This window comes from Mixophyes fleayi, chromosome 6 (genome assembly GCF_038048845.1).
Source record: "Mixophyes fleayi isolate aMixFle1 chromosome 6, aMixFle1.hap1, whole genome shotgun sequence".
In the NCBI taxonomy this organism is placed as follows: Eukaryota; Metazoa; Chordata; class Amphibia; order Anura; family Limnodynastidae; genus Mixophyes; species Mixophyes fleayi.
In genome coordinates this window covers 225,365,081-225,386,115 of record NC_134407.1, presented here as the reverse complement: position 1 = coordinate 225,386,115, position 21,035 = coordinate 225,365,081, and the positions used below count along the sequence as shown (strand labels likewise).

At 43.0% G+C, this 21,035-nt stretch overlaps 3 protein-coding genes across 19 annotated transcripts in view; 2 read left to right on the top strand and 1 right to left on the bottom strand.

The window, feature by feature from the left end:
• LOC142160072 (uncharacterized) overlaps positions 1-21,035 on the bottom strand; it is a 1,559,230-nt gene that overhangs the window by 1,344,506 nt on the left and 193,689 nt on the right. The gene's annotated exons all lie outside the window — the stretch shown is intronic.
• The window catches only part of LOC142160110 (uncharacterized), a 178,302-nt gene that overhangs the window by 59,407 nt on the left and 97,860 nt on the right, over positions 1-21,035 (top strand). The gene's annotated exons all lie outside the window — the stretch shown is intronic.
• Positions 1-21,035, top strand: part of LOC142160076 (phosphatidylinositol 4,5-bisphosphate 3-kinase catalytic subunit delta isoform-like) — an 85,382-nt gene that overhangs the window by 51,132 nt on the left and 13,215 nt on the right. For all 7 annotated transcript variants that reach the window (XM_075214988.1, XM_075214986.1, XM_075214985.1 and 4 more), the window contains 7 exons: positions 818-948; positions 6,546-6,596; positions 6,852-7,019; positions 7,167-7,288; positions 7,364-7,507; positions 12,958-13,057; positions 19,889-20,067. In XM_075214988.1, the coding sequence (XP_075071089.1) occupies positions 818-948; positions 6,546-6,596; positions 6,852-7,019; positions 7,167-7,288; positions 7,364-7,507; positions 12,958-13,057; positions 19,889-20,067 (895 nt within the window). The remainder of the gene's footprint in view (positions 1-817; positions 949-6,545; positions 6,597-6,851; positions 7,020-7,166; positions 7,289-7,363; positions 7,508-12,957; positions 13,058-19,888; positions 20,068-21,035) is intronic.

Genomic DNA, 21,035 nt, shown 5'->3' with positions numbered 1-21,035 from the left:
GATAGACACTAAGTAAAGGAACGCTCAGCTAAGATGACCAGGCTGATCCTTGTACACTGGAGCATGTACTGAGCAAGTGCTTGAAACAAATATATAGAGACCCACAATCTGACCTCCTCATGGATGTCAAAGGTGAGTGTTGTGTAGAGGATGTTTTCCGGGTCAAACGGTGACAATCAGAGGGAGCAGCTGTTCTCAGGTCTTGGTGGTTCTTTGAGGGTTAGTAGGACACCAGGTACAACTTGCTTGGTGCATGCTGTCTGGGTCTCACCAGACACTACGGTAACCATATGCAATTAGGTTCCGGAGATGCTGGAGTTAGGAGCTATTCAGGCAACCGCCTCTGTGTTGGTCCTCAAAAAGGACAAATTAACGTGGTTTTGTGTAGACTACTGCTGGTTGAACAATGAGCTGTGTCTGACACCTATTCCCTGGATTGATACTCTTAGATGAGCTGACGAGAGCTCGTGTATATTTCCTTCAACTTAAGTAAAGGTTACTGCTAGATTCCATAGCCCGTAAAGGTTCAAAGGCTCAAAAATGGTTGAGGTTATCACTCTATTTGACTGTAATCAGGCCCCATATGGGACAACAGTGGGCTAGAGTGTATAGCACACTATGGCAGCTGGATATAACAAATTGTTAAGGCAAACTGGGGAAAGAATGTATGTGTATATATATATATATATATATATATATATGTATATTGAGCTGAATACTGAGATTGCTCTGTGAAATGACATTTTTTTCTTCATTCCATTCTTGACAATATGGAAGATTGATCGTTAATTTCTGTAAGTTGTCTACTCTGCCTTAGATGAGATGAAGGAATCACTAAATCCCACTGGATGTGTGGGGTCCAATCCGGACTTGATAAACGCCACAAGCCTAACGATCAGCTTCATTCCTGCATCTCCAAATCCACTTTATTACCCCTCTATTGATCAGGTAAGCTTGAAATATCTATCTATCTATCTATCTTCTATCTATCTATCTATCTATCTATCTATCTATCTATCTATCTATCTATCTATCTATCTGTCTGTCTATCCGTTTATCTGTCTGTCTGTCTATCTATCTTTCTGTCTGTCTGTTTGTCCGTTTATCTGTCTGTCTGTCTATCTATCTATCTATCTAGATGCGGTTGCCTTCTAACACACTGGGCCTGAGTCATTAAGGATTATAAGGCAAAAAAAGGAGTAAATGTTTTGTGGGACAAACCATGTTACAATGCAAGGGGTGCAAATGTGTTTATTATGTTAAATACTGGCTGTTTTTTCATCCAGCACACAAATACTTGATAGCTTTATTTTTACACTGAAATGTTAAGTTAATCTAGGACATGCCCTATCCCAAATATAAATCTATCTCCACATTTTAAATTTACTTCACCCTCCAATGTAACATGGTTTTGACCAGGTGCAATAATGCCTCAGGGCCACTAGGTTTAGTTACACCTATCTTAAGATACATTCAACTTAACATAATGAGGTAAGAGCAAATTGTGCAGCCTGCAGATTCTGTACAAAATATGCTCTCAGACCTACATGGAAAGTATATGCCCTAAGGACCAGTTTCTAGATAATATTTACTCTATGGGACACACGTAGAGTCGGTGTTAGAATACAGACTGAGACGTATATTCCCGTTGCGCCTATCTACGTAAGTGGCGGAATAGGGGAAGGGGGCGTATCTGTATCATATTGTACCTATCAGCACAGACCTTTCATTGGATGTTAAAAAAGAAAATGAAATTAAAATAAAGAACAGAGCGGGCCCCCTACCAAAGAAGCAAACAAACCAACTCTAGTGATACCAGCCAGGGCTGGTATTGGCAAAATAAGGAGGGGGGAAACAAAAAGGAGGGTCCCGCCGAAATTGCCAATACAAGCACAGGGCTGGGTCTCCCTGGAGGGTGCACATTTTTTTGTGGGCCCTGTCCCCCTTAGGAATTCAACCCAATGCTGACTGGTAGGGCTAGTTGGTACTACAGCAGAGGGATGCCATGTGGCAGGTTTTCCTGCTACAGTCTTGTCCGGGCTGGCATAGCCTAGTGCTCATATTGGCAATTTTAGGGGCACCCAACGCTTTAGATGGCTCCTAAGTGTAAGTGAGGCCCAATATGATTCCTCCAAGGCCAGTTCCAGTATTATATGTATATATTATAGTATTATATTATTATATATCTTCTCTGGTGACAGTTTCTGGATCATTTTATCCTCTCTATGGATAGTTTCCACTCTCCAGTCAAGTTCTGGAAAATTTATACTAGCTGGAGCTAGTTTCTGGATAATATATACACTCCGGAATCCATTTCTAGATAATGTATTTGTTGTGGGGTTTCCCGATAATTATTCTCATGGGGCCAGTTTCTCTGTCATATATGCTACCCGGTTTCTGAATAATATATCTGGGACCTTTTATGTGTAATACAGGCTGCCTGGGAACACTTCCTGGATAATTAATGGTCTTTAGGTTTAGCTTTGGATAATAAGTTCTCTGTTGGAGCAGTTTCTGGATAATATGAATTTATCTTCTACGGCCATTTGGGGGACTTCATATATTGTCCAGAATATGACTCTTGAAATCCTTTTGTCTTAACCCATTTGGGGGATTTAGTGCCTTACTCCCAGCACAGCGCCCCCTATACCCCATGGTGAGCAGTGTCCCCCAAATAGGTTAAGAGCAACGGATTTCACGGTGAGTAAAAAAAAATCCTCTTTTTTGTCTTGAGCGACATTCTGGACAATATATGTCTGAGACCTTTTATGGACTATATTTGCTCTCCAGGAATCTTGTATAGACCATATATGCTCTCAGAGGCAATATTCTTCATAACCTATGCTTTCAGGGACTAGTCTATCATCATCAACATTTATTTATATAGCGCCAGCAAATTCCGTAGCGCTTTACAATTGGGAACAAACATTAATAAGACAATACTGGGTAATACATACAGACAGAGAGGTAAGAGAACCCTGCTCACAGCTTACAATCTATAGGACAATGGGAGTTAGAAACACAAGGACATGTGCTACATCATATTGCACAATGGACCAGCCAGACTGCAAAGGTAAAAGTACTGAGTGGGCTGTGTGTGTTGCAATGTTGGTCAGAAGGTTGTTGTCTTGCGTTAGCCGTGTAGAGGATGGTAATAGGGTAATCTAGGGAAATTAAGATGGTGGTTGAGGAATATCATAACCTTGTCTGAAGAGTTGGGTTTTCAGTGAACGCTTGAAGGTTAGAAGACTAGAGGAGAGTCTTACTGTGCGAGGGAGGCAATTCCACAAAGTAGGTGCAGCCCGGAAAAAATCCTGTAACCGAGAATGGGAGGATGTGATGAGAGTGGAGGAGAGACGTAGATCTTGTGCAGAACGGAGGTGTCGAGTAGGGAGATATTTCGAGACAAGTGAGGAAATGTATGTCGGTGCAATTTTGTTGATGGCCTTGTATGTTAGTAGAAGAATTTTATATAGGATTCGTTGAAATACAGGCAGCCAATGTAGAGACTGACAGAGTGGCTCAGCAGAGGAATAACGATTTGTAAGGAAAATCAGTCTAGCCGCTGCATGCAAAATAGATTGTAGGGGTTCAAGTCTGACTTTGGGAAGACCAGTAAGGAGAGAATTGCAATAGTCGATGCGGGAGATGATGAGTGCATGAATTAATGTTTTTGCGATGTCTTGTGTCAGATATGTGCGTATTCTGGAAATGTTCTTTAGGTGTATGTAACATGATTTAGATATAGATTAGATGTGGGGAATAAACGACAGTTGTGAATCAAGGATTACACCTAGGCAACGAGCTTGCGGGGTGGGATTTATGGTCATGTTATCGACAGAAATAGAAATGTCAGGCAGGAAGCTTCTGTTCATGGGTGGGAATATTATTAATTCAGTTTTTGAAAGATTGAGTTTGAGTTGGCGAGAAGACATCCAAGATGAAATGGCAGAAAGACAGTCAGTAACACGAGACAACACAGATGGTGAAAGATCAGGAGAGGATTGATTCATTTGTGTATCATCCGCATAGAGAGGATACTGAAATCCAGAGCTTATTAGTTTTCCAAGAGAAGTGGTGTAGATAGAGAACAGCAGAGGACCTAGGACTGAGCCTTGTGGAACTCCAACTGATAAAGGAAGCAGAGCAGAGGTGGATCCAGAGAAATTAACACTGAAAGAGCGATTAGATAGGTAGGATGAGAACCAGGATAGGACAGTGCCTTCAAGGCCTAGGGATTGCAGCGTTTGTATGAGGAGAGAGTGGTCAACAGTGTCAAATGCAGCAGAGAGATCCAGGAGAATTAGAAGAGAGTATTGGTTATTATTTTTTGCAGTGAACAAATCATTGACAACTTTGGTCAGCGCAAGCGCAGTCTCTGTGGAGTGTTGAGAGCGAAAGCCTGACTGAAGAGGATCCAATAAGTTGTTTGCTGTAAGAAAGTGTGTGAGGCGTGTGTAGGCAATTCTCTTGAGAAGCTTGGAGGGGCATGGGAGCTGGGAGATGGGGCGGTAATTTATGAGAGCGTTAGGGTCAGAATTCTGTTTTTTTAAAATGGGAGTAATCACTGCATGCTTGAATATAGATGGAAAAATACCAGTAGAAAGAGATAGATTACAGATTTTAGTTAGAGGGGGAATGAGCACAGGAGACAGGGACATACCCATTTGTGAGGGAATGGGATCAAGAGGACAGGAGGTAGAGTAGGAAGATGAGAAGAGAGTATAAACTTCCTCTTCGTTTGTGGGATCAAATGAAGAGAGAGTGTCAGAGGGTGCTACAAAGGAATTGAGCAGATTGCTTGTCAAGGGAGATACCATTTCAAGCCTGATCTTATCTATTTTGTCCTTGAAATAGGAAGCAAGATCCTGTGCACTGATGTTAGTTGGAGGATTTGGGGCGGGAGGATTCAGAAGAGAGTTAAATGTGTTAAAGAGGCGTTTGGGGTTAGAAGCCTGAGCATAGATGAGAGATCGGTAGTATGCTTGTTTAGCAGTGTCCAGAGCATTTCTGTAGGACTGGTAGATATCAGTATATGTGATGAAATCATTAGAGGTACAAGATTTACGCCAGTGACGATCTGCTTTACGAGAAAGTTTTTGTAGAGTTCGTGTTACTGTAGTGTGCCATGGTTGGCAACGGATTCTACGCGAAGTATGTAGTGTCGCTGGAGCCACTTGATCCAGAGCAGTTGCTAGGGTTTGATGAAAATGGGGTACTGCCCGATCAGGGGAAGAGAATGTAGAAATTGGGAAGAGAAGGTGTTGGAGAGAGGTGGAAAACTGTTGAAAATCAATAGCGTTGATATTCCTGCGGGTACGAGGAGGCTTGGAAGAGTTTGACACCAGGGAGGGTAAAGAATTGGGGGTGAGCGCGTAGCTAATAAGGTGATGATCCGAGAGGGGGAAAGGAGTGTTAAGGAAATTAGAAACTGAGCATAGTCTAGAGAAAACAAGATCAAGACAGTGGCCATCCTGATGAGTAGCAGATTCAATCCACTGGGAGAGGTCAAGTAAGGAGGTTAGAGAGAGTAGTTTGGAAGCAGCATTGGAACGTGGATTAGAAATAGGGATGTTGAAATCACCCATGATGATGGTGGGGATATCAGTAGATAAGAAGTGAGGGAGCCATGCAGAGAAGTGTTCAAGAAATTGTTGGTGTGGACCAGGGGGGTGATAGATGACAGCAACACGCATAGAGAATGGGTTAAAAATCCTAACAGCATGTACTTCAAAAGATGTGAATGTGAGTGAAGGGATACTTGGTAGAACTGTGAATGTGCACTGTGGGGAGAGAAGTAGTCCAACCCCCCCTCCTTGTCTGCCTCCTGGTCTGGGGGTGTATAATATATATTGTCTAGGTCTACTTTCTGGATAATATATGGTCTGCAGGGAATTGGGGGGCTTTATGGGTAATATATCCTTTCCAGGACCAGTTTTTGGACAACATTTTCTTGCTGTGACAGTTTCAGGCTGATATACGCTCTTTGGGAACTTTTATGGAGAGTATATGCTTCACATAAGCAGTTTCTGGGTTATATATATGCTCTGGGATCTTCTGCGTATTACTCATGCTGTTTGGGGCCAGTTTCTGGGTAATATTTATTCTATGGACCAGTTTCTAGATAATATATCCTGTTACTGATGATAGATGCTGTACTACCAGGTGTATGTCCCTTGTTAATTAGTGAGACATAAAACACAATGGAGCAAGGATTTTTTTAAGTCTCCTGTTTCACAACCCTGTCCTCAAGTTTTTTTTTTATAAAGCAGCAAAAGCATTGAGTATTGGTATCTGGAACCCAACACTTCCTTAGTTATGATCCACTTGCTGATCTCCCAGACCTGATTTTGAATATTTTTGTATATGCTTCTTCCCCCCTACATTGACCTTGTTTGTCCTGCTCTCCAGCCCACCACACTCTACCTTCCGGAGTCATAGCTCCTAGGAGGGAGGCTGAGTACACTTAGGACCTCAGAGTTGCGTACTGGGCCGCTAGTGGAAAGATTATGATTTGATAATTTGTTTGTGTTTTCATCTTGTAGATAATAAATCTTGGAAAATACGAGAAGGCTCCATCGGTAACACCTGAAGAGGTATTGTCCCCCTCACCCCCTTGCTATTTTATTAGACATTTTTCCATGCTGGATGGTTTGCTGGGTAAACCCTATTCTTTCCCTTTTATTGCAACAACTGTAGATAGTTCTAGAGTTCTTCACATGACTGGGAGAGACCTGAGGCATCCCTTCATTGTATTATAATGGCTGCCCACCAATTAAAAGGTGCCCAGTGCATCACAGGGTTTGACTAAAGTATAATTCCATTAACACATGTCCTCCTCTTATACACAGCAGTGGCAGCTCCAGGAGATCTTGAACCAGAAAGACCAGGCGGAGCTTCATGAAGATGAGAAGGACCTGATATGGAAACTGCGCCAGAAGATTCAAAGGAATCACCCAGAATCCATCTGCAAACTCCTCCACTCCACCAAGTGGAATTGTCATGAAGATGTGGCACAGGTGATGGATACTGGATGGAAAAAGGACAAATACACAACCAAAAACTTCTGTCTAATCAACTTATGATTAATTTTGTAACCACTGAACAACCCAAGATGTTCATTGTAGACTTACGGTGAGGTCATTGTCTCCTTTTGTCTGAAACAGATTATTTACCTATTAAAGTCTTGGCCAGAGATTTCAGTTGCCTCAGCCCTGGAGATGCTAGGTAGTAGCTTTCCTGATCCATATGTAGAAAGGTTTGCCATGGATTGTCTACAGAGGTTGTCGTAAGTACAGCTCACCTGATTTGAAGGGAAGATGTCCTGTCACAGGGTCCTATCATCATCTCTTTTTCTTCGCAGGAATGAAGAGCTTTCTCACTACATCCTACAATTTGTGCAAATGCTAAAAAACAAGCCTTACTTATATTGTGAGTTGACCAGGTTCCTGCTGGAGAGAGCCCTCATGAACCGCAGAATTGGACACTACCTCTTCTGGCACCTCCGGTACAGGCTTGATGTAGTTTGAATGACAAATATGTTTTTTCCTTTTCATGATAAAACTACTTGAATATAGATTGTGTACTTGACCTGGCAATGGATGATGCTCATTGGAACATGAATCGATAGCATGGGGAGGCGAGCGTAGGAAAGATAAGTAGTATTCAAATGTGCCTGTTAGTGGAGCTGGATGAGACACTTTAAAGGTAGCTTACGAAGCACAAATATTAGGTTGGATCCATTACACGCCTAGATCTTAGCCAAAAGGCAAAGCTTTACAGAGCAAGATGACTGCTTTTGTGGAGTAGCAGAAGGGAGGAGTTGCCCCAGCTCAGAGTGGGCATAGATGGGGCTCTGCCTTAATGCCATTCTGCTTTTTCAGGCACACTCCGAGTAATGCTGGGCAGACTGCCCAACCACCCAAAATACTCAACCAGCGCCAGTACCTCTCCCTGGCTTAGTGAATACCAACCTTGGGTACTTGTTAGAACAATCCCAGTACAAAGGTTGGAGGACACTTCAGACTCCTACCCATGATGTAAAAAGATTTACAAAATAAATAAAAAAAAAAAACATGTATTTTTGAAAGAAACTTTATTTGAGTAGAAGTCTTTCCAAAGCCCTGTTTACTACATTATTAAATATAAATAAATCTTTAATTCTTTCATTTTATTTTTCGCCAACATAGTCTAAATGAAAAATAACAGAATAACAATAACCAACATGTGCACACTACAACTGACTACCTGTAAAGGGCCAAATCCAGGAGTCCCTGGTACTGCCAATCACAAGCTGCCAGATGAAGAACAGTCCCAGGGTTTCCTGGCTACAAGCAATTTGAGTCAGTTGGTAGTATCAGATTTCCAGATTTGTTTCTTTTCTCATTCGGACTATTTTGGTGCAAGAAAGAATAAAATAATATATTTTCTATTATTAATAAAATGGCGAACGGGAGCTTGGGGAATCTTTCATTCAATGAAAGTTTATTTGAAGATCTTACGTGTTCTTCACAAACATAAAATAAAGGAATCCCGGGGTCACTTCACTCTGAAGGCTGAACTGAGAAGTGTTTTAGGGGTAAAACAAAAAGGATTATTTACTTGAAAGGGGCGGAACTAAAAGAGCAGAAGATTGGACATTGGCTTGATGTTTATACTTCTAAAGAATTGTCTGCCTGGGTGCACTGATGCTTTGCGGAGGCTGCTCCCGAATCCTATAGGGAGGTTTTTACTTTGATGTACTCTGAGACGATCATTGAGACACCAGAACTAAAGTATTTTGCAAAGCACATCCTCTGAAAGAGCATGGAAGAGAAAAGATTGTGAAATGTGAAGGTAAAAGAAAGCCGTAGTGCAAGTAAGAAAGATAACAGTTCCTGTAAGTAATTATTTACACAGAAGGAGATAAAGGTAAAAACTTTTTATGAGGCACCTGGAAATGGCAAAGTTCTGCAGATCTCAAAAAGGTTCAGAATCAGATCACTAAGTTGAACGTCAATCTCGTTGGTGGGGGAGCTGTAACAAAAAAAAAGAGATCATACTTACTTGACCGCGGTGCCGCGTCCCGTCATCAAGTCACGCCCGTCAGTCAGTGAGGAGCGCCAGACAAGACCAAGCCAGAAGAAAGAAGAGAAGACAGAAGAGAAGAAAAGAAAGAAGCTGACAAAAGGTAAGTAAAGAAACGGAGAGGCAAGGGGGGAAACAGAGAGGGACAGTACTATAAAGAAAGGGGAGAGAGGGCAGAGAGGCACAGAGGAGAAATAAAAGGGAGAGGCACAGAGGAAGAAAAAAAAGTGGGAGAGAGGCATAGAGGAGAAATAAAAGGGAGAGGCACAGAGGAGAAATAAAAGGGAGAGGCACAGAGGAAGAAAAAAAAGTGGGAGAGAGGCACAGAGGAGAAAAAAAAGGGAGAGAGGCACAGAGGAAGAAAAAAAAGTGGGAGAGAGGCACAGAGGGATAAAAAGGGAGAGAGAGGCACAGAGGGATAAAGAAGGGGGAGAGAGGCACAGAGGGATAAAGAAGGGGGAGAGGCACAGAGGGATAAAGAAGGGGGAGAGGCACAGAGGGATAAAGAAGGGGGAGAGGCACAGAGGGATAAAGAAGGGGGAGAGAGGCACAGAGGGAAAAAGAAGGAGGGAAGGCAGCATGGAGGGTGCAGTGTGATCATAAGGGGGCACAGTGTAGTTGTGAAGAAGGGGCACAGTAATGTGTGTGTGATGGCACAGGGGGCTTGTTGCAATGTAGTGAGTGTGAGGTAGGTGGTGGCTAATTAATGGGTGCTATTTTGTTTGTAGGGTGATGGTGAGGCAATTTAATAGTGGGGACTATTAATTTAAGATGGGGTGGTTTGGGGGCTATTGAATGTTGGGGTGAGTTTGGGGAGAATGAGGTCTATTTATTAAATGTGACTATGAATTATTTAATGGCAGTGATGGTTGCGGGAAATAGGTATTGCTGGGGCTGTTTGCAGGAAGGGAAATAGGTTTATTTATTAAATGTGAATACTATTATTTTATTGTTGGGGCTGGAGGAAGGCCTAATTATTAATCGTGGGTGCTATTGATTTAACGCCGGGGCTGGCTGTAATTTTCTAAATGTAGCCATTTTTTTCCCCAAATAGTTCCTCCAACATTCCAGGATCCAGACAAGCCACAACTAAAGAAACCAGCAGCCACAGGTGCAGAAAGTGAGAAGAACAGGTAGGACAGAGCAGCATAGTGTGTGAAATGTTGTGATTCTAGTAGGGACAATGCCAATGTTTGGTGAGCCCAGTGGGCGCAGGCCAAGACTGAACTGTTTCTGCACACACTGCATTCTTCCTATACTACACAAGGGTGCTAGATGTCCTGAAAGTCAGGAGTGCTTGGACAAATGTCACGTTCCGGTGAATTCAGGACCTAGTGATTGCCATGCCCCCAATCGTGTGACCACACCCCTGAATTTTTTTGGGCTTACTCAACTATAAGGGGGGCCACATGAATTTGTTGTACCAGGGCCCAGAATTCCTCTTGGCAGCCCTGGTGGTGAGGAAGGTAGAATGGATCCGTGGTAAGGAAGGTAGAATGGATCCGTGGTGAGGAATGTAGATGGATCCGTGGTGAGGAAGGTAGAATTGATCCGTGGTGAGGAAGGTAGAATAGATGTCTGGTAAGGAAGGTAGAATAGATGTGTGGTGTGGAAGGTAGAGAAGATGAGTGGTGAGGAAGGTAGAATAGATGTGCGATGAGGAAGGTAGACTAGATGTGTGGTGAGTAAGGTAGAATAGATGTGTGGTGAGGAAGGTGGAACAGATGTGCGGTGTGGAAGGTGGAACAGATGTGCGGTGTGAAAGGTGGAATCGATGTGTAGTGTGGAAGGTGGAATAGATAAGTAGTGAGGAAGGTAGAATGGATCCGTGATGAAGAAGGTAGAATAGACAAGTGGTGAGGAAGGTAGAATAGATGTGTGATGAGGAAAGTAGAATGGATCTGTGGTGAAGAAGGTAGAATAGATGTGTGATGAGGAAGGAAGAATAGACAAGTGGTGAGGAAGGAAGAATAGATGTGTGGTGGGGAAGGTATAATAGATGTGCTGTGTGGAAGGCAGAATAGATGAGTGGTGAGAAAGGTAGAATGGATCTGTGGTGAAGAAGGTAGAATAGACAAGTGGTGAGGAAGGTAGAATAGATCTGTGGTGAGAAAGGTAGAATGGATCTGTGGTGAAGAAGGTAGAATAGATGTGTGATGAGGAAGGAAGAATAGACAAGTGGTGAGGAAGGAAGAATAGATGTGTGGTGGGGAAGGTATAATAGATGTGCTGTGTGGAAGGTAGAATAGATGTGTGATGAGGAAGGTAGAATGGATCTGTGGTGAAGAAGGTAGAATAGATGTGTGATGAGGAAGGAAGAATAGACAAGAGGTGAGGAAGGTAGAATAGATGTGTGATGAGGAAGGTAGAATGGATCTGTGGTGAGGAAGGTAGAATAGATGTGTGATGAGGAAGGTAAAATGGATCTGTGGTGAGGAAGGTGGAATAGATGTGTGGTGTGGAAGGTAGACTAGATGTGTTGTGAATAAGGTAGAATAGATGTGTGGTGAGGAAGGTGGAACAGATGTGCGGTGTGAAAGGTGGAATCGATGTGTAGTGTGGAAGGTGGAATAGATAAGTAGTGAGGAAGGTAGAATGGATCCGTGATGAAGAAGGTAGAATGGATCTGTGATGAAGAAGGTAGAATAGACAAGTGGTGAAGAAGGTAGAATAGATGTGTGATGAGGAAGGAAGAATAGACAAGTGGTGAGGAAGGAAGAATAGACAAGTGGTGAGAAAGGAAGAATAGACAAGTGGTGAGGAAGGAAGAATAGATGTGTGATGAGGAAGGTAGAATAGATGTGTGGTGAGGAAGGAAGAATAGATGTGTGATGAGGAAGGAAGAATAGATGTGTGGTGGGGAAGGTAGAATGGATCTGTGGTGAAGAAGGTAGAATAGACAAGTGGTGAGGAAGGTAGAATAGATGTGTGATGAGGAAGGTAGAATGGATCTGTGGTGAGGAAGGTAGAATAGATGTGTGATGAGGAAGGTAGAATAGATGTGTGGTGAGGAAGGAAGAATAGATGTGTGATGAGGAAGGAAGAATAGATGTGTGGTGGGGAAGGTAGAATGGATCTGTGGTGAGGAAGGTAGAATAGATGTGTGATGAGGAAGGTAGAATGGATCTGTGGTGAAGAAGGTAGAATAGATGTGTGATGAGGAAGGAAGAATAGACAAGTGATGAGGAAGGAAGAATAGACAAGTGGTGAGGAAGGAAGAATAGATGTGTGGTGAGGAAGGAAGAATAGATGTGTGATGAGGAAGGTAGAATGGATCTGTGGTGAAGAAGGTAGAATAGATGTGTGATGAGGAAGGTAGAATGGATCTGTGGTGAGGAAGGTAGAATAGATGTGTGATGAAGGAAGAATAGATGTGTGGTGAGGAAGGAAGAATAGACAAGTGGTGAGAAAGGAAGAATAGATGTGTGATGGGGATTAAATAATTTGTTCTAATTTCATAACCACAAATCTATTTTTCCTGCTTTTTACATTTTGCACTGACAGGAAAACCCGGGATTTTGTTAAGAACCGGATGATTGTTATAGTGCTGCCGAAAGGGCTGCAACCACTTAACCAACCTTTTCCTGTCATTAATAATGGTTGACTCCAGGGAATAAATTTACTAAACTGTACCACACAGATTGAAGTTGTCATTGGCGAGAACAGAAAACACTAAATAAATGATAACTAGAATCTGATTGGTTGCTATAGGCAACATATCCACTTTGTCAAACCCGCAGTTTGGTAAATATACCCCTTTTGTGTTTTGTGGAAAATAAGCTTAGATTAGAGGTGCTGGGTAACTGCATGCAAGATGTCTGGATTGGAAGAGTTGAAAAATGTGAATGATACTTTTCTTCTTTTTATCTCCCTTATTTTCTCTCATGTCAGGTCCGATATGAGCGATCCGCTGGTGGCTCTGCGGTTCTCCATTATCCTAGAAGCATATTGCTCCACAAACATTTCCCATAATTCCGACCTTGTCAAGCAGGTAAAAAGTGATTTCAGAGGTTGTCATGTGACCTTGTGGGAGGTATCGCTAGGATATCCTCCTGGTCAGTCCTAGGTCACCAACGATAATGTACTCATATATATGTGACAGAACAGGAGCACAGAGTATCGTCAGGGCAAGGGTAACAGATACACTTACATTATACAGTTCACAGAAGTCATTTGAGGGTCTTCCCCAAATGGTCATTGAGAGGACAATGGGCTAATGGATAGCTCTTTGGTTCTCTGATCCTAGCTGATCCTCTAGAAGGCTGTCTTATGTGCTAGCTGGGGATACCTGGTACATCTGTGAGTTCATAATCACTTAGGCAAAGACAAAAAGAAAAAACTATTTTTTTATTTTATATAAAAAAATAGATAATTTATATTTTTAGATCACACAGGAGTGCAGGAACCAGTAGGTTCTTGGCCAACGAACCAGAATGTTCACTAGTTTGCAGCAAGACAGGGATCAAGCCAAATGTGCCCCTGCTTTTTCAGGTCAACAAAGTAGCAAACACCACAGCAGCTTAGCTAATCTGATTCTCACCATGATCCTGGACCAGTCCAGCAGGAGCTGTAACCCCCTAGTCAGCCTGTCTGAAGTAGAAGGTAGAACAATGACCGGATGGCAGTGTTTACACTTTTAAACCTGATCCGGTTCTCACGGTGTATGGCCTAGTGGGGCTGGTGCCAGAGAATAATTTGGATCTGAATCAGGTTCCTGCATAACAGAGCACGGCCACTGAGCCTCCCCCCAAACCCTCTAGTTGCAGCAGGCATTCTGTGAAGAGGGGCTCTGGGAGTATGGCTAAAATTGAAGAACAGCTTGGACGATAAAAGATGGTTAAGCCCATGTCATATCCCTGAATTAACCCATGAATTTTCCAGCTGATCGTAACTTCCGCCACAACATGGCCGACCGCTGGCCGAGGAAGTCCTGCCAGCAGTTGACATAAATTCTCTCCGTGACTGTTCCTAATACGCCCATGGGAAAACAGCTCTCTTACATGGCATGTTGAAGTAACTAGCAGTATCTAAACAACCCACCTTGCGACATAGCAGACCATCACACTTTAAAGATAGAATCATTTCAATTACAATACTGGGTAAGAGGGGATACCAGACGGACTTTTATTCTCAATGTGCCCAGCACCCTTCCTCACTCCACAGTCATTAGCTCCCATCATTCTTAATGCTGGCACGGTCGAGTGGAAACAAATCTGGGGCTCTGTTTATTTTAATAAATATGGTTTCTCTTGCTTAACCATTTGGGGGACACTGCTGACCATGGTGTGTAGAGGATGCTGTGCTGGGAGTAAGGAACTAAATTCTAATGACCTGGCCTGCTCTCTCCCCTCTATGCCCCCTGGATGGAGGAAAGTCAGGTATTTTTTTTTAAGTACCTACTATGTAGGGCACTTTTTATTTTACTTCTATTTATTTTTATTTTATGGCTTACAACTAGCAGTGTTCGCCAAAGTGAATACCGTGGACAAGAGCAGGGATGCCGCCCCTGCTCTCCAACTCTTGCTACCAGGCAAAATGGTCACCCGGTCGCATAAACAAAGCTACTGGGGACGCAGAATCTGCACCAGGGCAGCAACGGGCCGCACCAGGAGCCACAGCGTGCAGCCCCAGTCTCCCCCAGTGTGGAGGAGAGGTGTTAATGCCTGGTAGGGGACTGTAATATTCACAGCTCCCACCAGGATCTGAGATGGACAGGAATTGGTTTTGCCAAGGTGCAAATTTACTCCTTTTTATAACTTTGCTCTCCTTTATCTTTATATCTGATTACCTTCTTTTCCTTAGTAGTGTCACTATACTCTCCCTACTATATATTGAGTACTGACCCTTTCCCAAATTAAGTTACAGTACTTTCTCTGTATATTGAGTACTCACTTATTTATTATATATTAGCACTTTCTGCCAGAAATTTGCGCTAGTTATATACATATATGTGTGTGTGTGTGTAGATGTTAAATTATATTTATTGTGTGAGTAAAACTGTTAGATCACTCTTTGTGATAGATAGTTTTCTACAGTTTGCTCTTTTATTTTCTTTAATTTTTCTTACATTTTTGATAAGATGTCAGAAAAACGGAAAAGTTCTAGGTCCAAAGCTGTCGGGATCAGTAGTGTACGTCACCTGTTCTAGTTGTCAATTGAAGATACCTAATGGACAGTCGGACCCGGATGTCAGATGCGCGGCTTGTGAGTCCGAGGATCTAGGTCTGCATTCGTCTGCTGGGGACGTACCCGATCTGGTGGAGCCGACTTGGGCTAAAGAGATGGCTGGATCCATTGCTGATCTCAGACAGGAAAATGCTCTTCAAGGAACGGTAGGTGGCAATGCTTTTCCTACTCCTTCCTTAGGTGCTTCGTCTATTGATACCTTTCCTCCGGGAGAGGTGTTTCAGTAGGTTCCTGATGCCTTGCCGGTATCACCAGAACCCTCCTGGATGTAAAACCTAAACAGGTCGGTTCAGGGACTGGTCAGGGTGTCTTCCTCCTTAGAGAAGATGTTGGAACGCCTCTTCTAACAGACCGCGTAAGTGTCAGGCTCATTCCTGGGTCCAGGGGATAGCAGAATCCCCATCCAGAACACTCCTTGCAGGAGGAGGGGGAGATTCCTGAAGATTCTGACTATGAGGACCTGACAACCTTGGAGAACAATTCCTCCTGCAGACGGGGTGGAGGACCTTATTTTAGTGGTGTGACAGACCCTGAATATTTCTGAGGTTAAACCGGTGGCTCCAGAGTTTTATCTTACTTCTTTCCCACAGTTATTCAAAATGTGGGGGGAGGAGAGGCTGAAACCTGATAGCAGATTTCAAGTTCCAAAACAATTCTGGTTCTTATTCTGCTTCTTGGATGTACACATTGCATCATGGGAGATGCAGCCCATTGCACACCTTTCGCAGTCCACTGCTATTCTTATCTCTAGTGCTGCTGCCTTAAAAGACAGCATGGATAGGAAGTGTGAAGGAATTTTTAAATCTATTTTTAAATTTTTAAATCTATTTATTTAGCCTTTGATTCTGTGCATCGACCCATTGTGTCAGCCTCCTGGGTGATCAAAGCGGTAGAAAAGTGGGCAAGCACATGCGGTGATGGCGTACTGTCTGGGATGCATCCAAATACTTGGGCGCCACGGTCCTGGATGCTAGTCTGGGTCTGTCCAGGACCTCTTCTTTGGCAGTGACAGCTCAGAACTTTGGAGGCAGATGCTGAATCCAAGAAAGCCTTAGAGGTGTTGCCCTATGATGGTAAGGTACTCTTTGGTCCACAATTGGGCAAGATTATTTTTCAGGCCACTGGAGGAAAGAGTTCTCTCCTTCCAGTTAATGCCCCTAGCACTAGGGTCTGGAGATACCAATCCTTTCACTTCGTCTGTAGATCCTGGGGAGCTGCCATGTGAGGCCAGTCCTTTGCCCCACGGAGCTGTCTTAGAGGGGTAGGCAGTCTTGGACAGGAAGACGTCCTGGACCAAAGCTGGCAGCATGACTTTCCTCTTTTCCTGGCCGAAAGTTTGGTGGTGGAGGATTGTCTCTTGTATTTTCAGGACCAGTGTATACGTTCTTCCCCAGGCTTCTGTGTAAGAGACATCATCACTGTACGTTAGGTTCTGGATCTCTTGGGGACGCCTCTGCAGTCTTTCCTTTCCACTCCCCTTTCCACAAGATGCCACCATGAGAAAGACCCTTCAATCATTGTTATCATCAGGAGTGATTATCCCAGACCCATGAGAGCAATCCTGAACCTGAAGTCCCTTAACATACACTTGGGAGTAGCCAGCTTCAGGATGGAGTCTATGGAGCGGAATAAGTTTCTTACATTCTTGGATATCAAGGATTCATACCTTCACATCCCAATATGAGACGGCCAACACAACCTTCTCCCTTCTGCGGTGGACGTGTCCTACTGCCAGTTCCGAGCTCTACCCTTTCATCTGGCAACAGCATTGACGGTATTTACAAAGTTAATGGCATTTATGGCAGCGCTCCTACATTAGAAAGGGGTGGCAGTTCTGCCGTACGATCATCTGATCAAAGCTATTTCGGCTCCTCTTCTTCTGTCCCACTTATACTTGACAGTGGAAATGCTGCAGATGCACAGTTGGGTCATAAATTTCAAAAAGTCCAGCTTAGTCCCGACCCAGCGTTTGTTTTTTTGGGTCTCCTGTTCGACACCATGTGTCAGAGGATGTTTTTGCTCCAGGACAAGATTCTCACAATTCAAAAGCATTTGAATACTTTGATATTCGTCAAGCACGTTTCCATTCTTCAGTGTATGAAACTTATAGGGCGGATGGTGTCTTGTTTCAAAGTGGTTCAGTTTGCTCACTCCATTCAAAACGAGATACTAGCAAGGTGATTGATGTCCAATCCTCACTTGGTGACATAGTTCTTCTATCTGTCGCCACTGACACAGCAGTCTCTTTTGTGGTGATGGAAGACAAGGAATTTCAGTCAGGTATGCCCCTTTGTTCGGTGTGGGACTGGAGAATAGTAGCCACAGATGGCAGCCTACACAGCTGGGGTGTCGTGATACTGAACCTCCATATTCAGGGGCTTTGGTCCCAGGAGGAGTCAAGGCTGCCCATCAGTGTTCTCGAGCTACGGGCAGTTTTCAACCCTCTGGGGTGTCTGAAGAATAGACCCATTTGAGTCCAGTTTGACAATGCCACGGAAGTGGTGTATATCAACCACCAAGGGGGACCAGAAGTTTTTTACACACCAAGGCCTCTTTCCAACCGAAAGTGATATCCAAATTTCACATCAACCAGGGTATTGTTATACCCGTCGTTGCCTCGGGACTTGCAGTTTGATGTGGTTAGGACTTTGCGGGATGTGGTTAGGACTTTGCGGACACAGTGCTCCCACCCTTTTGTTCTAACAGTTCTCAGTTGTATGTTTCTGTTTGAATGTGACTTTAGTCTTATCCTTAGGACTTTGTTTGTTAAATAAAGGTGACTGTCCTCCATCCAGGGAGAATAGAGTGGAAGGCAGCAGGCCAGTCAGGTTGTTAGATTTAGTGCCTTACTCCCAGCACAGCGCCCTCTACACCCCATGATCAGCAGTATCCCCCAAATGGGTTAAAAGAAACAGATTTTACAGTGAATACAAAAATCCTCTTATCATCATCATCACCGTATATTTGTAAGACACAATCTACAGCACCAGACAGTCCGCGTAACAAATCTCACATAAAACAAGAACATATGAGGCTGACGAAAGAGGTGCAGATGTGATACTGATGTTAAAGAGGGTCCTGTTCCTAAAAGCTTACAGTCTACTTCAAGGCCGGCTGTGGTTTCAGAGAAGTCTGAGAGGTTATTACATATATATATATATATATATATATATATATATATATATATATATGTGTTGCCTGGACATAAAAACCTTACTTACCTTATGTAAAATTTAAGAAAACTATTGAAACCCTGCTACTCACACTCCAAAAAGCAAAGAAATTATGACTATTACGCCACAATCAATCCACTATGATGGAGTGAGATTGTGGTCACTTCCAAAATTGTGGAGCTGCTAATTCACAGATTTGTGTGTTCACTGTAATACATGCGGTCTATGCGACTGAAGGTTTGTAGCAGATAGATAGTCCTCACATCCATCCCCTTGGTTGAAAATTTAATGAGAGATTACATATATTTGTTTGCCTAGAAGGATTTCCAGGATGTCTGTTTTCTTAATTGGGGTGTTGAGTCCGCATTCTGTACTCTGAAGTGTGGAAAGTTGTGTTGAGTGTAGTGGGCTGTTTGACTTACCTAACCTGGCCAACGGGTCTTTATAGCGCATTTTCATGGTAGAAGCCAACTCCATCAATCGGCAATAGGTGACTTAATGAAGGCTTATCTTACGTGGTCTCCACCAAGCCTAATTGGTACTGATTTGAAAATATGTAATGTTAAAAATACATTTAAGCGCTGTAAACAGAGCAGTGACATAAATATACTTAACTAAATTTTTATATTTTCTCCATCTGGTAAACTAACTAGGTAAATGTTCTGGTGCAAACCCATAATAATGAGGGTAAATATGAAGGTGCCAAATCCTTCATATCATGGGGTTGGTGGGCTTAGCTGGTGACCTGGAATGATATGTAGAGCTAGAGAAGAGGTGTTTGGCAGTAAGGGGGGAGGGGTATGTAAAAATGTATGTGTTCTTGTTTTCTATTGCCCTCAGTTTAGCTGGTGAAATTCTTGTTGTTTTTAAATAGGTTCCTGCAAACTGTGGAGGATGTTCTACTTTACTAGGAATCAAAAATTCCTGGAATGTAATAATATAATGACCACCAACATACAGTTGTTTGGTCTTTCTTTTGGCTGTGAGAATTTTCTCTTTTATCCTGTAATTTAAAAACTTTTACAACAATTGTGTTTACACCTGTTCTAAAAGAAACTCATTCTGACCCAAGCTCTCCTTCAGATTACCATCTCTCAGCTCCCATGCCCCTCCAAACTTTTTGAGAGACTTATAGATAGTCACCTCACAACTTTTCTTTCCTCACACAATCTATTGGACCGTCTCAAGTCAGGATTTCATTCCCAGCACACAACGGAGACTGCACTGACCATGGTGGTCAAATGATTTGAGTATTGCTAAATCTAAAGACCATTCCTTACCCAATTACCACCCATATAAACAGTCCACTCAAGCGAACGTGTTCTCTTTCTATACTCAAACTACCCTCTGACCCTCAAACCTACATTGCTCTGTGACTGGATCATGTAGTCCTACAGATGATTTGTAGCATTTGTCTTCTATTGGGAAAGCCACACAACATGACCACTTCTTTCCTCTTTTAGGTACAAGCTCTGGACAAGATGAAGAGTCTAAATGATTTTGTGAGGTCCAATAGCCTAAACCTTGGCAAGTCTGAGGTGCAGGAGGCCATGCGGTGCTGTCTGAAAGAGGAGACATATGTCCACACCCTGTCCCATCTCTACTGTCCGCTGGATCCCAGCCTGGTCCTGAGAGACTTGTGGTGAGTGTCATACAAGGAAGATGTCATGTGACACATAGACCTTTTATATGTTCAGTATAATCCATAGACTATAATGGCACAGTGCCTCTAGTGGTAGTATCGTGGTACTGTCTGAAAGAGGAGTTGTATGTCCACACCCTGCCCCATCTCTACCGTCCGCCGGATCCTGGCCTGGTGCTGAGACTTATGGTGAGTCTCATATCAGGAAGATGTCATGGGACACATAGACCTTTTATATGTTTAGTATCATCCATAGAATGTAATGGCACAGTGCCTCTAGTTGTAGTATCATGGTACTGTCTGAAAGAGGAGATGTATATCCACACCCTGTCCCATCTCTATTGTCGGCTGGATCCCAGCCTGGTGCTGAGAGACTTGCGGTAAGTCTCATACAAGTAAGAGGTCATGTGACACTTAGACCTTTATATGTTCAGTATCAGCCATAGAATGTAATAGGACTATTAGAGTAAGTCAAGGGTCTAAAACACAGAATTTTTTTTTTTTTTTTTGCATCAATATTTTTATTCACATTTTTCAAAGGTATATGGGGTACAGAAAAAAAAGAAAGGGGAAAGGAAATTACCAACAAAGGGGAACACATAGGGATTCCCCACGCAAGGGGAAAGGAATCACTCAATTAAACTTGAAACTAACATAAGGCACACAATATCAATAATGCGCATTTAAAAATGAAAGTAGAATAGAAAACAATCCACTCATAAGAAAGAAAAACAAAAAACAAAACCCCCTCCAACAAACAGAGATATAGCAGTACATATCAGCCTTCATTTTGATCATCCGGAGATCTCTCCACCATGGGAGGGGTACCAGGAGCTAAGAACTGATCAGTGGGCTGGGGAGATTCTATAAGGGCTGCTGGAGAGTGAGCTGTTGGGAAATCAGGAGTATCTTGGGGAGCCCCGGGGCCATCTGTGATGTATTCATGCCACCTGAACCATTTTATGATA